Source organism: Myxocyprinus asiaticus, chromosome 37 (assembly GCF_019703515.2).
Source record: "Myxocyprinus asiaticus isolate MX2 ecotype Aquarium Trade chromosome 37, UBuf_Myxa_2, whole genome shotgun sequence".
Classification (NCBI taxonomy): domain Eukaryota; kingdom Metazoa; phylum Chordata; class Actinopteri; order Cypriniformes; family Catostomidae; genus Myxocyprinus; species Myxocyprinus asiaticus.
In genome coordinates, this window is record NC_059380.1 from 22,158,843 (window position 1) to 22,176,492 (window position 17,650).

The 17,650-nt window shown below is 38.4% G+C and overlaps 2 protein-coding genes across 3 annotated transcripts; one reads left to right on the forward strand and one right to left on the reverse strand.

The window, feature by feature from the left end:
- The first annotated feature begins 694 nt into the window (after window positions 1-694).
- Window positions 695-7,800, forward strand: LOC127427680 (NADH-quinone oxidoreductase subunit B-like). 2 transcript variants are annotated; one of them, XM_051675413.1, is made up of 8 exons: window positions 695-780; window positions 4,462-4,498; window positions 6,006-6,074; window positions 6,191-6,293; window positions 6,476-6,655; window positions 7,156-7,202; window positions 7,365-7,453; window positions 7,576-7,800. In XM_051675413.1, the coding sequence occupies exons 1-8, from the start codon at window positions 765-767 to the stop codon at window positions 7,671-7,673; spliced, it is 639 nt and encodes a 212-aa protein (XP_051531373.1). In that variant the 5' UTR covers window positions 695-764; the 3' UTR covers window positions 7,674-7,800. The 2 variants fall into 2 exon arrangements, with proteins under 2 accessions (XP_051531373.1, XP_051531371.1); XM_051675411.1 differs by lacking the exon at window positions 695-780 and adding an exon at window positions 2,770-2,818.
- A 2,624-nt stretch (window positions 7,801-10,424) lies between these two features.
- On the reverse strand, window positions 10,425-13,073 carry LOC127427677 (guanidinoacetate N-methyltransferase-like). Its single transcript, XM_051675408.1, has 6 exons — window positions 12,729-13,073; window positions 11,435-11,580; window positions 11,242-11,305; window positions 11,074-11,141; window positions 10,875-10,985; window positions 10,425-10,781 (listed from the first exon to the last, which is right to left on the reverse strand). Exons 1-6 carry the CDS (start codon window positions 12,901-12,903, stop codon window positions 10,641-10,643), a joined length of 705 nt encoding a protein of 234 aa, XP_051531368.1. The 5' UTR covers window positions 12,904-13,073; the 3' UTR covers window positions 10,425-10,640.
- Window positions 13,074-17,650: the final 4,577 nt, after the last annotated feature.

The following is a 17,650-nucleotide window of genomic DNA, read 5'->3' on the forward strand; positions in this document are numbered from 1 at the left end:
CCCGCCACTATATGTGGTTGTACAATTCATGTTTAGTTTAGTTTATTATAATTATTACTACACTCCATAAAAGTTAACATAATAATAATGTATTAAAATTTTAATATTGTAATAGTTTGGTGTTGAATTGTATTTTGGAAAACAATGTACTTTTGCATCGGGATTTAGTTGACGATAATAATACTTTAAATACTGTGCGGTATGTTTTTTAATGTAATAACTAAATGTACAATGGATTTTCAAAGGTCTTTTTTACCAGAGACAGTTTAGCAGAGACAGACCACTTGTATTTAAATGAATGGGGGAAATTGGAATGGCCAACGAATGTAGAAAAGGAAGTCCCACCTCACAGGTAAAAGAGCCAATCGCCTTTTAGATACAGCCATCGCCTGTCAGTCAACTCTAGAACGCGTAAGCGCAGCAGCTGAACCGGCCTGAAAAATATAGCTTTTTGTGTGTGTGTGTGATCTGAGCTAAAGAATCTTATTTAATGATACCATTATTGTCAGATTTTACTGCTGATTTGAAATATGTTCTTTGATCGTAATCTTGACCAAACGTTTTGGAGATTTCGTTCTTTCCCCATTCAAGTAGATAGGAGCTGTACTTTTATGCCGCTTGTTTACTTTGAAAATAGCTGCCCAGTCTGCAAGTAAGCGTTCCAAAGATGGCCGCCGAGTGGACTGACTTCCCTTAAAAGGGAACTTTGCTTTTACTCAAAGAGAGGAAGTGACGTCACGACCGAAAGTAGGTATTATGTAAAGATGGTTGCGTTGATAGGTAAGTAAACGGGACATTTACGATACGTTTTTAAACCTAAAGATAAGGCAACATCGCTCTTACCAGATAATATTTAGATGAATTGTATTAGATGTAACTCCACGATAATGCATCTTCTCCTGTTAAGTGAATTCTGTCATGCAGTGAAGAAATTTCCGAACTGACCTTGTTACTCAACATTACTGATCTGAGACTGACTCTCAGATATAAACAAACAACTTGCATTACTGAAAGATTAAACTACACAGACGTCATATTTGAACTACTTCTGCTTTTCAAAATAGAGAAATGACAAGCACGCTGGCAATATGCCGCGATGTGTGTATTTCATTGTTACAAAGTTGATACTTGGAAGCCTTGCTGACTCTCAAAGTACACAAATGTAGTGGAATCATACAATAAAATCTGAAATCATATTTGTGAGTTAATGTTGAGGCAGTGCTAATGTTAGATTTCTTTTATTGTTGGTTGATATGTGCATATTTTGTTATTCTTTTGATAAACACTGTACTTGACAGACAATATAGCATAAAGTGTAAATCTATGTCTGAACTGGATCATGCTGTGATGCATCTTATAGCAGATACAGTGCTGTGGAAAAGTATTTGCCCCATCCTGATTTCTTCTTTTTTTGCGTATTTTTCCATACTAAATTATTTTAGATCTTCAAATGAGATATCAAATTAAATCAAAATCACTTTTATTGTCACACAGCCATATACACAAGTGCAATAGTGGGTGAAATTCTTGGGTGCAGTTCCAAGCAACATAGCAGTCGTGACAGTGATGAGACATATACCAATTTACAATAAACATCAGATTTACACGACACAATTTACATATCTAATATACACATAATTACACACAACACAATATACAGTGTACAGTATACAATATAGAATACACATTATACAATAAAAAATTTTATATATAGTACATATAAAATGTACAGTAGGTTGTATTGTACTGTATTGACATTCAGGCTGTCGATTGATAGTCAGTTGCCAGTGTGTTGTTAAGAGAATATAATTTATGATAGTCCGGTGTAAGATTAATAAAGTGCAGTACTGATGTATTTTGATCGTGGGAGATCAAGAGTTCAAAAGTCTGATTGCTTGGGGGAAGAAGCTGTCATGGAGTCGGCTGGTGCGGGTCCTGAAGCTGCGATACCGCCTACCTGATGGTAGCAGTGAGAGCAGCCCATGGCTCGGGTGGCTGGAGTCTCTGATGATCCTCCGAGCTTTTTTCACACACCGCCTGGTATATATGTCCTGGAGGGAGGGAAGCTCACCTCCGATGATGTGTCTGGCAGTTCGCACCACCCTTTGCGGTTGAGGGCAGTGCTGTTGCCATACAAGGTGGAGATGCAGCCAGTCAGGATGCTCTCCACAGTGCAGGTGTAGAACCATGTGAGGATGTGGCGGTTCATTCCAAACTTACTCAGCCGTCTCAGGAAGAAGAGGCGCTGATGAGCCTTCTTCACAACGGCCTCAGTGTGGACGGAACATGTGAGTTCCTCAGTGATGTGGACACCGAGAAACTTGAAGCTGCTGACTCTCTCCACTGGTGCTCCATTGATGGTGATGGGACTGTGTTCTCTTTCTCTTTTCCTGAAGTCCACCACAAGCTCCTTTGTCTTACTGACATTGAGGGAGAGGTTGTGCTCCTGACACCAGTGTGTCAGAGTGTGCACCTCTTCTCTGTAGGATGTTTCATCATTGTCAGTGATCAGACCTACCACCGACGTATCATCAGCAAACTTCATGATGGCATTGGAGCTATGTGTTGCCACACAGTCATGTGTGTACAGGGAATACAGGAATGGGCTAAGAACACAGCACTGCGGGGCTCCAGTGTTGAGGGTCAGTGATGAGGAGATGTTACTGCCTATTCTAACCACCTGGCGTCTGCTTGACAGGAAGTCCAGGATCCAGCTTCACAGCGAGCTGTTTAAGCCCAGAGCCCGGAGCTTCTCATCAAGCTTGGAGGGTACTATGGTGTTGAATGCTGAGCTGTAGTCTACAAACAGCATTCTCACGTAAGTGTTTCTTTTTTCCAGGTGGGAGAGAGCAGTGTGTATTGTAGATGCAATGGCATCATCAGTGGAGCGGTTGTTGCGGTAAGCAAACTGCAATGGGTCTGGTGATGGAGGCAGCACAGAGCAGATGTAATCTCTGATTAGTCTCTCAAAGCATTTGCTGATGATGGGGGTCAGAGCAACAGGACGCCAGTCATTTAAGCAAGTGATTTTGGATTGCTTTGGTACAGGCACAATGGTGGACATTTTAAAGCATGTGGGGACTACAGACAAAGAGAGGGAAAGGTTGAAAATGTCAGTAAAAACTCCAGCCAGTTATTTTGCGCATGCTCTGAAGACATGGCCCGGAATGCCGTCTGGTCCCGCGGCTTTACTGATGTTCACCCATCGGAAGGATCGGGTTACATCCGCTACAGAGATGGAGAGTGAACTAACCTGTGTAGGTTCGGCCGCGAGAGCTCTCATAAATAGATATAACATAAAACAAAGGCAACCTGAGTAAACACAAAACACAGTTTAAATATTTTTTTTTTTTTATTGAACCAAAAAAAAAAAAGTTATACAACACCTAGATCACCTATGTGAAAAACGAACCGCCCCCTTAAACAGAATTAATGTTTCCCTCAATTATTTCAAGTCACCCTGGCCCTGAAGCAGCAATGCATTCCCACACCATCACACTACCACCACCATGATTGACCGTAGGTATGATGTTCTTTTTGTGGAATTCTGTGTTCCACTTTCGACTCATCAATCCACAGAACATTCTCCCAAAAGGTTTGAGGATCATCAAGGTGTGTTTTGGCAAAATCCAGACGAGCCTTAATGTTCTTCTAGGTTAGCAGTGATTTTCACCTCGCCAGTCTTCCATGGATGGCATTTTTGGCCAGTGTCTTTCTGATAGTGGAGTCATGAACAGTGACCTTTATTGATGCAAGAGAGGCCAGCAGTTCCTTGGATGTTGTCCTTGGCTTTTTTGTGACTTCCTAAATGAGTCGTCGCTGCACTCTTAGAGGAATTTTGGAAGGTCGGCCACTTCTGGGAAGGTTCACTACTGTGCCAAGTTTTCTCCATTGGCTCTTACTGTGGTTCTTTGGAGTCCCAGAGCCTTTGAAATAGCTTTGTAACCCTTCCCAGCCTGATGTATTTCAATCACCTTTTCCCTCATCATTTCTGGAATTTCTTTTGACCTTGGCATGGTGTGCTACTGGGTGAGACTTTTTACCAATTTCATGCTGCTGAAAAAGTTTTATTTAGGTGTTTATTTGATTGAACAGGGCTGGCAATAATCAGGCCTGGGTGTGTCTAGTCCAGCTAAACCCCATCATGAATGCAGTTTCATAGATTTGGGGATTTAGTAACTTATTTACACAGGCCCAATAAATGGTTCAATAAATAACATTATCATTTAAAAACTGTATTTTGTGTTTACTCAGATTGCCTTTGTTTTATGTTAGATTTTGTTTGAATTTTTTTTTTAACAATGTAGTATGAGATATACACAAAAACAGAAGAAATCAGGATGGGTGCAAATACTTTTCCACAGCACTGAAATACAACTTGCATTCCTCTTGAAAATGACGACACATTTTTTTTCTGATTTATACAGGTTTTAAATCATGACATTTGTGTTATTATTTCAGTTCCCCGCCTTCCCACCCTTGGCTCTTTTAATCTAAGGTAAGTTTTCATTTTTATTTTCATCTTGCCAGACCTGGTACCTTTAGGCTGGTATAAGAAAAGGTGGGAGTTTCACAGGTACCACTAAAAACTGACAGGGATACTGTCTTAGACTAAACTTAATTTGTTTTAATTGACTCTATTTAATTTAATTTACTTATTTCAGTCACTTTGTACTTTGTCAGATTTTAAGCACATTATGTTGCATAACCAAACTCAGTCTTCTTAAAGGAATAGTTCACCTTAAAATGAAAAATCGCATAATTTTCTCACCCTTGTGCCATTACTGCTGTGTCTGACTTTCTTCTGCTGAACACAAATTAAGATTTTTCACCCCTGGAGTCACGAGTTTGAATCCAGAGTGTGCTGAGTGATTCCAGCCAGGTCTCCTAAGCAACCAAATTGGCCCGGTTGCTAGGGAGGGTAGAGTCACATGGGGTAACCACCTCATGGTCGCGATTAGTGGTTCTCGCTCTCAATGGGGCGCGTGGTAAGTTGTGCGTGGATCATGGAGAGTAGCATGAGCCTCCACGTGCTGTGAGTCTCCGTGGTGTCATGCACAGCGAGCCATGTGATAAGATGTGCGGATTGACTGTCTCAGAAGCGGAGGCAACTGAGACTTGTCCTCCGGCACCCGGATTGTGGTGAGTAACAGCGCCACCACGAGGACCTACTAAGTAGTGGGAATTGGGCATTCCGAATTGGGACAAAAGGGGCTAAAATAAAAAAATAATAATAAAAAAATAAAACAAATAAGATTTTTAGAAGAATATTTCAGCTCTGTAGGTCCATACAATGCAAGTGAATTGTGACCAGAACTGTGAAGCTCTAAATGGCACATAAAGGAAACATAGAAGTAATTCATAAGACTCCAGTGGTTTAATCCGTGTTTTCTGAAGCGAATTAATCGGTTGTGTGTGAGAACAGACCAAAATTTTTTCACTTTAAATTTTGGCATCAGCAGTCTCCTTGGCGATCATAATTTCAAGCTTGATTACACTTCCTAGCGCCTTCTAGTTTTCTGCGAATGCGTCAAGCACTAGGAAGTGTAATCAAGGTTAAAATCATGATCATGCCTAGAGACTGCAATGGCAAAATGTGCAGTGAAAAGGAGTTCTATTTTGGTCTGTTCTCACCCAGAATCGGTTAGATCACTTTTAAAGACATGGATTAAACCACTGGAGTCATATGGATTACCTTTACGCTGCCTTAATGTGCTTTTTGGACCTTCAAAGTTTTGGTCACCATTCAAGTGCATTATATGGACCTACAGAGCTGAAATATTCTTCTAAAAATCTTCATTTGTGTTCTGCAGAAGTAAGTCAGTCACATATCTGGGATGGCATGAGAAAATTATGAGAGAATTTTCATTTTTGGTGAACTGTTATAAATTATAAAGCATAAACTATGTGCAGTCATCTTTAGCATAGTATGATATAGCATCATGATTTCCTATCTTTAAACTTGATTTTGTGTGTGTGTGTGTGTGTGTGTGTTTGTAATATAGGGCAATTTCATCATTAACTGCTCACAAAAAAGTTCTCTTGACAGACACAAAGGATGTAAACTCCAAAAGGTGTGGAATAAATTATTTTGTTATGGTCCTGGGCGTTGTCATTTTTATCATTATTTTAATCATTATTAAAATAAACTGAGTTCACCTCCCTCTTTCCACTCCCTGGTCCCGATTAGAGAGAAAAGCACGGCTCTGGCACCAAAACCAGCTTCAGCTGTCAGCAGCAAAGGTGAATACATCATCACCAAGCTGGATGATCTGGTCAACTGGGCACGCAGAGTATGCAACTCTTTACTCATTATTTAGGTTCAGAATAAATGCATTTTCTGCTCTACAATTGAACAAAAACAGGTTCTTTCTGTACACTTTGTGAGATGGTGTGTTTTGAAAGTGGAATTAGACTCTTCATAAAGCAACGAAATCAACAACAGTGATTTTGTTGAATCTGTGTTTGTGTTTAGAGCTCCTTGTGGCCCATGACCTTTGGCCTGGCCTGTTGTGCTGTGGAGATGATGCACATGGCTGCCCCTCGTTATGACATGGATCGATTTGGTGTTGTGTTCAGAGCCAGCCCCAGACAGGCTGATGTCATGATTGTGGCAGGGACACTAACAAATAAAATGGCCCCTGCTTTACGGAAGGTATTTGCACTAAAATTACCTTTAAGTATATTAGGCTTTGTTCACTCTGCACTTGAATGCAATTTGGCTTTTAAATCTGATCTTTAGGACTGACTTTCTGACTGACAGAGAGAATATTTATGCATATGCTGTGTTTAAAACCATTGACTCTTTCACTACATTGTGAATGCGTTGTTGTCCTCTGTAAGAGAAAAACAGTCTCCAGACACTATTGCGGCATTTGTGAATGACGTTATATATGTTATGTCCCAAATGGCAAAAAAAAAGCTAAACTTTTCAAATTCTCAAATAACTGTTCAAACTGAGACACATTCCAAAAAAATCATATTTTACTTTGGTTTTAAACCACGTATGGATGTGGTTTGCATCAGGTTTGTAAATCTCTTACTGCTTTCACGTGGTATTTTTGGAGTCTTGCTTTTCATTCCTCTTCTTATGTCTCTGTGTTACGAGTACACACATGACTGTTCTGTATTATTTGTTTGTCTCACTCATTACAGGTGTATGATCAGATGCCAGAGCCCAGATACGTCATTTCCATGGGAAGGTAAGAAACAGTTCCTTCGTCGCCTGCTTGAGAAAGAAGTTGATCAGCACAGACTTTGCAAGAATTTGCAAGAAGCTTAACTAGCTCGAGCTGGTTATAGGACCTCACAATACTTGCTACATTTTAGCAGACTGAAATTGATTTCTGATTTGTTTCTGGTAGTTGTGCTAACGGTGGAGGCTACTATCATTACTCTTATTCGGTTGTCCGGGGTTGTGATCGCATTGTTCCAGTTGACATCTATGTCCCAGGTTCAGTAAAAATTCTGAAAGACATAATTAAGATTGACCATTTCAAATATTGTGGTTTTAAATTTGTATAACTGGCTGGGTATTCAGGTTATCAACAGCAATGTGTTTAATTGTTCCACCAGGCTGCCCTCCAACGGCAGAGGCTCTGCTTTACGGAACACTACAGTTACAGAAGAAGATCAAACGAGAGAAGAAAATGAGAATTTGGTATCGCAAATGAGATGTGATTGTTGATGTGTCTGGTCTGTAAAAAAATGTTTATTTAAAATTGCTCATTTGTTATGCTTAGAGGACTTCAGCGTAAGCTTCTCCACTTTGTAGCTACAATAAAAGACTTTCTGCCTGAACGTGGAGTGCTTCCATTTTGATTCAAGTATTTTTATGTTACCACTGTTGTCATTTCGTCTCCATTGTCTATGCTGAAAAGACTTATAAGGTCTTTATAAGGTAAATAAGGTCTGTACACCCAAGTATTGGGTGCATCTCATAAACACTGTCAAAAACTTTTTGAGTCATGTTTCACCCCCCAATTTTTATATTACAAAATATATATGGATATATATGGATTTTAAAGGAGTAGTTTGCCCAATAATGTTCACCCGAATGCCATCCCAGTTGTGCAACTATTTTTTTTCTGTAGAAATTTAGTAGAATATTTCAGCTGTGTAGGTCCACACAATGCAAATGAATGGTGAGCAAAACTTTGATGTTCAGAAAGCATATAAAGGGGGCAACAAAGTAATCTATACAACTCCATTGGTAACATCCATGTCTTCTAAAGTGAATAAGTGTGGATGAGAAACCGATCAATATTTAAGTCCTTTTTTTTACTATAAATCTTCCCTTTCACTCCCACGTTGTTCTTCCATTTTTTTGGCAATTCACATTCTTCACCTACTGGTTGGGGCTGTTCAAAGGTGGAGATTTATAGTAAAAATTGACTACATTGAGTGGTTTCTAATTCACACATAGCATACTATCATATTACCCCCTTTCCCCTGAATATCTTGCCACTGCACAATCATGATTTCAAGCTTGATTACACTTCTTAGTGCTTGACACATGCAGAACCCTGGATGGCACTAGAAAGTGTAATTGATCCAGAAATCATCACCAAAGAGACTGCTAATGTCAAGAATTATAGTAATAAAGGAGTTATATTTAGGATTCCTCCGGTAGGAGGAAACCTGTTGTTATTGGTGGTTTTATTATTATTATTATTAGGATTTCTCTGATAGGAGGAAACCTATTGTTATCAGTGGTTTTATTAGGATTCTTCTGGTAGGAGGAAACCTGTTGTTATTGGCGGTTTTATTATTATTATTATTATTATTATCTTTGCACCCCAATATCTCAAAAAGTCACCAGTAAACATTTTTTTTAAGATGACATCACTCTGAAGTACTGTGCAAAATTTCACCTTGATATATCAAAAGATGACTGAATTACAGCTATTTGAACTTAGGCCAAATCTGACAATGCTAGCCAGTGGTTCGTTTTTTTATACAGAAACTGAAAGCAGGAATACACAGCAATGTGAATAGCTAACTTGGCTAAGATGTTGTGCTGGTAAGTGAAGGGACAATGGTTTAAATCCTACCTTAGCCATAATTTTTTTGTTTAGTATTTAGACAGAAAGACATGTTTTTTAGGATTCCTCCTTCTGGAGGGTTTAACCCCAACCCTCTACTGATCAATTTTTAAATGATTTGCCATTTTGAGGAGGAATCCGCATTGCTGCTTGCAGCTATATTTATTATTATTATTATTACTACTATTATTATTATTATTCTCTTTGCGCCCCAATATCTCAAAAAGTCACTAGTCAAACATTTTCTAATTTGGCACATTGATACTACAGGCCACCGGGAATCCCCACACCAAGAATGGCCCAAATTAGCCCTTAGGGGGCGCTACAGGCCACGCCCAAATGTCCCATTTTCAAAGTGATGGCATTTCCACCCCATTTGTCCAATTCTTCTGAAACATGGTGTACATGCCTCATTTCTCATGGGGAACAAAAAAGCCTCAAGGACCCATAAGGTCCGCCATGATGGATTTTCCTGTACAGTGAAAATTTGGGAAAACCTACAAAATCTTCTCTTGAACCGTAGATCCAATTGACTTCAAATTTGGTACCCATGTGTAGAATTGATGTCTTTCAATTTGTTACTTAGCAAAAATGAATACAATACAAAATAACTGAAAGGGGCGTATTTATGTAAATGTCTACATTGCCTCAATATATATGTGTCAATAAATCAAATGTCATTTTGACTGATGGTTTTTCAAACCTAACATGCTTCAAGACGACATCACTCTGAAGTACTGTGCAAAATTTCACCTTGATATGTCAAATTACAGCTGTTTGAACTTGGGCCAAATCTGACAATGCTAGCCACTGGTTCTTTTTTTATACAGAAACTGAAAGCAAAAATGCTCAGCAATGTGAATAGCTAACTTGGGTAAGATGTTGTGCTGTTAAGTGATGGGTCAGAGGTTCAAATCTAGTCATAGCAATAATTTTTTGTTTAGGATTCAGACAGAAAGACATGTTTTTTAGGATTCCTCCATCGGGAGGGTTTAATCCCAACCCTCTACTGATCAATTTTTAAATGATTTGCCATTTTGAGGAGGAATCTGCATTGCTGCTTGCAGCTATATTTTGGTTTGTTCTCACCCTAAACTGATTGGATCGCTTTAGAAGACATGGAACAAACCACTGGAGACTTATGGATTACTTTTATGCTGCCTTTATGTGATATTGGACCTTCAAAGTTCTGGCCACCATTCACTTGAATTGAATGGACCAACAGAGCTGAAATATTCTTTTAAAAACCTTCATTTGTGTTCAGCAGAAGAAAGAAAGTCATACATATCTGGGATGGCATGAGGGTGAGTAAATGATGAGAGAATTTTCATTTTTGGGTGAACTATTCCTTTAAGATACATAAAGCATGACATGCAACAATTTGTAAATCATGTAGTGTTTATTTTCATGTAATACAATCAAAGAAAGAAGAAAAAATACCTTTGCATTGTACAGCTACACATGATCATTTATAAAAACTTTTTTGGAGTCATTATGAGAGATTATAGAGCAATCCGCCATTAAAAATTAATTAAATAATTTGGAAACTCTTGAGACAATTGACACTATACTGATGGGTTGGAAGTTTGTGTTTTCTTATTCTTTAACAATAGTTGGTGTGATCATCTTCTTAAAGGAATAGTATTTGCATTCACTGGGAGGACTGATATCCATCAGTGTGGTGCTGATCTTCTCTTTTTTGAATCCAGCTTCCAGCAGGTGGGGAACTTGTGTCTCCTGAAAGTAGAAGATGCCCATCATAACACAACATCACAAAATACTGCATAAGGATTGAGTTAAAAGGATTCTGTTAGGAGTACATTTACTCACTTGGAACATTTTGTCAATGTCGTTAAATTTACTTTTCAGCAGTTCACCCCAGGAGGTAAGATTACAGTATGTGAGCACACCGCCGGGCTTCAGGAGTCTGTTTGCATGACTCTACGAACAGAGGTTTTTTCATGATTACAAAGCACCTAAAAAAAAACATAAGTTGACTGGATTTCGCAGTGTGCAGTTAGACACAAACCTTGATGAAGTTGAACTGGTGTGTGTGCCAAGTTTCCTCTGACAGAGGGTATGTGTCATAAAGAATGCCTGTGATTGGGTTACAAATATATACAGAATTCTTCACACATCTGTAAAAATCTTGAATATTATATTTTCTAACATGAAACAACAATTAAAATCTTTTTACCATCAAAGTGATTGTCAGGTAGAGTTGGTACCACATCTTCCCATAGGCCTTTTAGAGGAACAACCTATGTAGTTAAAAACAGCCATTTAATGAACAATATTAGTCCTTAACATGTAATAACAGCCTAACCCAGTATATAAAGAGCAGACTTGGCTGTTTGATGTCACTAATGTTTAATGGGATATTGCAGTACTTTGTGTGGCTGGATCTTGGCCCATTCCTGCAGCCTCTGGAACACGCCATCATTGCACTCGATGATCCAGTGCTCCTCAATGGGGAACGACTCCACCTTAGTGGCTGCTATGGCCATTCCAAAGCCAATCTCAAGCACCCGTCCACCTATAGATTCAAAAGGGGAGTTTAGTTGTTTACCTATGCTTATTTACTGTTGAACATGATTGCATGGTTAATATATTGCTGCCCAACTCTATCATAATCTACTCAATTGCAATCTTCATCTAAATGTATTGTATAATGTGTATTGTATTTTTTTGTACATTCCGTACATTGTATATAGTGTTTAATGTTATATCATACATACATACTTGATATGGTATGCTTACTGTGTAAATGTAAATAATTTTTAATTGACACCTTCAGTTTTCTGTATAGTAACAATGTTAATCATACTATCGCGAGATGTGAATGGCAGAGTGGTGGTCATGGGAAAGATCCTGCCTCAGAGCTACAAGAGGTGATATTTCAGAGAGGGGTAAAAATAGGCATGTGAGGAGTAAAAAGAGGTCACTAGTGTCCCGCCCTTCTCATATGAAAAAGAATTTCGAGAGATTCCGTTTGTAAACCATTAAAAGTGACACACACTCTCACACACTGTAAATATAAGAATCTTTTGCAGCCTGTGTAATGATTTTGTCATCAAAAAATATATTTGTCAGTAGCCTATGAAAAGTGAATGAATTGTGAGGTGTGCATTTGCAACAGTACAACATTTACGGTAGTTCTCTGTATAGCTGAATCACAGCACAGTTCCAGAGGGAAATAAACTCCAAAAAGATGTAACAAATGAAATAAACAACAAACAACATGTAAGCATGGCTGATGTTACATGAGCACGGCGGTCAGTCTGCGTGCGCGTTCACAGAAACAATTGACAAATTATAGTTTATCCCTTTTACTAGTCTTTAACTTTTGTATTTCGAGGGGGGGAATTTAACACCTGTTCTTGTCGCAGTCAGATACTGTAGATAAACGTTCTTATCTCGCTGCTGCAACGTTAAAATTTACGTAGTCCTACTACTGGGAAGGCGTGCTCATGAATATTAATTAGGTCACGCCATTGGACGATTCAGGAAGGTTACGACGCAACTTCAGCAAAACTATATTTATATTAATGAGCTAGGCGCAATTGATTTGTGTGTTTAAAGAAGGCCCCACTGTAAGGTTTAAGTTTTCGACTGAGATTGAATGTGGTTACATACAGCATTATAAGTAAAAGTTAACAATAACAGTTGTCATTAGAAAAGTACCTTTAGATGCAGCAACTGTTCCAAGGGAGTGCATATATGGAGTCTCCCAGCGCTCCATAACAGGTTTGCCCATGATCTCCAGGTGTGTGTCGGCCTCATTGTAGTCAGCACTCGCGTCGTGCCACACTTGTTTGCAGTTTTCCCCCTTTGAGAAAATCGGCTGTGCAGTGTTCATGGTCGATTGTTGAATGTTGACAGGTGTGTTGTGGTGTCTAGGCGTAGTCGCTGAAGAGATCCTCTTCCTGCTGTCTTGGGTTGTGTATATATATAAAGAACTGCTGATTGTGCGAGAATAAGTGTAGTGATAGAATGAGTGCACTGCTAAGTTGATAAGGAGTACTCTGTGAAGGGGGTGGCTTCTGACATGCAGTGCGTTAGACAGCTGGTCTGGAGCAGCTTGTGATTCATGATGGTTAACCCCCACTGTAACCTTCTTTACTGCTATTCGTTTGAAATGTCGTACTGGGTAATGCATTCCTTTAAAGTAATGTGGCAGTGTCATGGTACAGTTATGGTATCAGATGGTTATACCAATGTAGGCCTATACTCAAATAATACCTTGTTACTATAGTACAAAGTCCAAAAACATGGTATTGCCATGATACATGTCCAAAGAAAACTGTAGCCTACTCCTTTTCTATTGGTGTTTGAAAAATCCGGACACAACAGGATAGTTCACCCCAAAATGGAAATTCGACTGATTTTCCAGATGTGTACTGGAAGTCGTACTTTCGTTCTTCTGCAGAACACAAATGAGTTTTTAGAAAAATAGCTCAGCTTTGTTGGTCCATTCAATGCAAGTGAATGGTGGCCAGAACTTTGAATATCCAAAAAACACATAAAAGCAGAATAAAAGTAATCCATATGACTCCAGTGGTTAAATCCATTTCTTAAGAAGCGATATGATAGGTGTGGGCAAGATCAACATTTAAGTCCTTTTAACTATAAATCTACACTTTCACTAGTGTATTGCATGTTCAATAGAGGGCCGAGTTCTTCTTCTGTTTTTTAGCGATTCGCATTCTTCATGCATATCGCCACCTATTGGGCATGGAGGAGAAAGAAAAAAGAGAGAGAATCAAAGCAAAGGTAAAGAATAAATAAATCATTATGTAACAATGGAGAGCTTCAAAAGTGGGGTATAAACTTAAGGTACTCTATGGTCAGGGTTCATAGTGTTTTTGGACTAATAAATAAATCATATTTGCACAACAGCACAGTAGGTGATTGACAGGGCTGGGGAGTAACCGAATACATGAAACAGGATTACATATTTAAAATACAAAATATAAGTAACTGTATTCCACTACAGTTACAATTTAAATAATTGGTAATTAGAATACAGTTACATTCAAAAAATATTTAGATTACTGAAGAGATTTCTTTGCATTTTATTGTCATTTGTTTCATTTAATATTTAGTCCTTTCAGATGGGAAACATTTATACATATAAATGATGCGATCCAAAGTGCATTTGAACAGCAGTGAAACAATTTCTTATGATGTGTTACATTCATACGAGCAGATAGAGAAGTACATTTGAAGTAAGTTTGGAGCAGAAGAAATAGAAATAAACCTTGTGTAAATTGTCAGCTTTACGCTAAGCTAAACTGCTATTTCTAGCCATTTTACATGCACGTGACCAGGCATGATCATATTTTTTTATCAAGGAAATGCATGTTGGATCATAATTTCTTTTTTCTAGTAAGACCTTTGATATTAGGGCAAAAATCATATTCTTGATAATATTTTTCTATTGTTTTCCTGTAAAAATATCTAAAAATCCTTAAAACAAGATACAGTTTATCTTGTTTTAGAAACAACACTGCATAAGATATTTAGGTTTTTCAGAGAATGTATTTTTAACACGTGTATTTTGTCTTACTGTACTGGCAGAGTTTTTATAGTCAAAACAAGTGAAAAAATCTACCAGTGCTGGAGAAGTAATCCAAAGTATTTAGAATACGTTACTGAACTTGAGTAATCTAATGGAATACATTACAAATTACATTTTACAGCATATATTCTGTAATCTGTAGTGGAATACATTTCAAAAGTAACCCTCCCAACCCTGGTGATTGAAAGCATGAAGAATGCAAATCAGCACAAAACAAACTCCCATGAAAGAGGGTTGTTTTAAAGTGGATTTAAAGTTTAAAAAAGTACTTCAATATTTAGGTGTTTCTCACCCACACCTATTGTATCGCTTCTGAAGACATGGATTTAATGACTGGAGTCTTATGGATTAGTTTATGCAGCCTTTATATGCTTTTTGGGGCTTCAAAGTTCTGGCCACCATTCACTTGCGTTGAATGAACCAACAGAGCTCAGATACTTTTCTAAAAATCTTCTTTTGTGTTCAACAGAAGAAAGTCATCCAAATCTGGGATGGCATGCAGGATAAGTAAATTCCTTTAAGTAAAAAAGCTGTCTCAAAATATCAGCCCTAATCACATGTGTCTGACAGTTGAAGTTGGGCAATTGTCCAGAACAAGCAGACTTTCTGAACTATTCAGATGCCAGGTGGTGACATTTTTGCAGTTTTTGTCAATATTTTTGTAGGCTGCTCTAACATCTTTGATTTAATTGAGGTCTCCACATTCCAGCTGTTACAAAATGGTTAAAAATTATCTCAAGAATCTTTTAGCTCTTGAACAGTTATTTGATGTGTACTGTGCCATGTTCTGTTACCATATCTTAATATATCTTTTTTTTTCCTTTACCTCTCTGTACAAATTTGCTTAACAGTTAACATTTCTTTAGTGAGCAGAAAACTGCAATATCATTTAGTTATCTATGGGTCTCTGAAACCTTTGCTAAAGATCTTTGTATTCAGAAATAAGTTTTCAATTAATAAAGTCGACTAATTACACAGTTCATGTTAAGCTGATGTGTACAGAACACAGAATGGCAAGATATGGATGTCTGAAAAATTAAGTTCTCCCTAACTTAAGCACTCCAAGTAAAGTAAATTATGCTGGAATGTAATAATTTCTTAAGAATAATGTAATTCTGGTCATGCATGACCTGCACTGTTAAAGTAATGTGCCTGTATGTTATATATTTTATGCATCCTGCAACAGCTTCACAACAAACTGTAGCATATAGATATATTAATGTATTACTTGACCAACTAGAGGAAAAATGTGGCTGTATAAAACCTCTCTGTCTTTCACACTCTCTGTACTGTAGTACCTCCTTCTCCTGTCTTATAAACACAGATAACTGCCATTCCAATGTGTAGGCTATCAGTGAAATTGTTGAACCAAGTTTGCTGATAATGCAACCCTGATCAAACATATCACCATATCCTCCTGAGACCCAGCAATTCATTTTTGTCCTCTGTAGAGGACATTTTATTATTTAACCTTCTCTTAGCCCATAGACGCCATGTATCCTGCAAATGCTTTTAGACATTAAAAAATGTTTGAGAGTTAGCCGTTAAAATTTCATGTCCTTGGTCTTAAAAAATGACATCCCATTTCAGCACATTTTATGGAAAGAGCATTAGGTTTATTATTGTGTAAGGATCAAAAGTATTTGATCGATTTGCTTGTAGGTAAACATCAAGAAAAATGTAATGAGTTTTCCAAGCAGGATATGATTTTCTTTTACAAGAAAGATGTTGATTTCTTCAATGTCCTCTGTAAAAGACATCAGGACTCAGTACATGTGCACCTATTGGGTGACACTACAGCTGAATAAAAATTGTATTATTATTAAATGCAGGCACTGCTCATTCATAAACATTTCAAAATACAAGCTATAAACATCCTGTATATACAGTGCATTCAGAAAGTATTCAGACCCCTTCATTTTTTTCACATGTTCCAACCTTATGCTAAAATGCTTTAAATGATTTTTTTTTCTTCACATCAATCTACACTCCATACCCCATAATGACACAGCAAAAAAACAGATTTTTGAGTAGAAAAATTGAAATATCACATTGACAAGTATTCAGACCTTTAACTCAGTACTTAGTTGAAGCACCTTTGGCAGCGATTACAGCCTCAAGTCTTTTTGGGTATGATGCGACAAGCTTTGCACACCTGGATTTGGGAATTTTCTGCCATTCTTTTCTGCAGATCCTCTGAAGCTCTGTCATGTTGGATGGGGACCATCGGTGGACAGCCATTTTCAGGTCTCTCCAGAGATGTTCGTTTGAGTTCAAGTCCGGGCTCTGGCTGGGGCCACTCAAGGACATTTATAGAGTTGTCCCTAAGCCACTCTTGCATTGTCTTGGCTGTGTGCTTAGGGTCATTGTCCTGTTAGAAGGTGAACCTTCGGCCCAGTCTGAGGTCCTGAGCACTCTGGACCAGGTTTTCATTAAGGATATCTCTGAATTCTGCTGCGTTCAGCTTTCCTTCAACCCCGACCAGTCCCCCAGTCCCTGCCACTGAAAAACACCCCCACAGCATGAAGCTACCATCACCATGCCTCACCATTGGGATGGTATTGCGCAGGTGATGAGCAGTGCCTGGTTTCCTCCAGACATGACGCTTGTAATTTAGGCCAAACAGTTCAATCTTCATTTCATCAGACCAGAGAATCTTGTTTCTCACAGTCTGAGAGTCCTTTAGGTGCTTTTATGTGTCTTGCACTGAGGAAAGTCTTCAGTCTGGCCATTCTGCCATAAAGCCCAGATTGGTGGAGTGTTGTAGTGATGGTTGTCCTTGTGCAAGTTTCTCCCATTTCCACATATGATCTCTGGAGCTCAACCACAGTATCCATTGGGTTCTTGGTCACCTCTCTTACCAAGGCCCTTCTCCCCAGATTGCTTAGTTTGGGCAGGCGGCCAGCTCTAGTAAGAGTCCTGGTTGTTCCAAACTTCTTCCATTTAAGAATTATGGAGGCCACTGTGCTATTGGGAACCTAAAATGCAGCATAACTTTTGTAGCCTTCATCTTCTAATGAGGCCT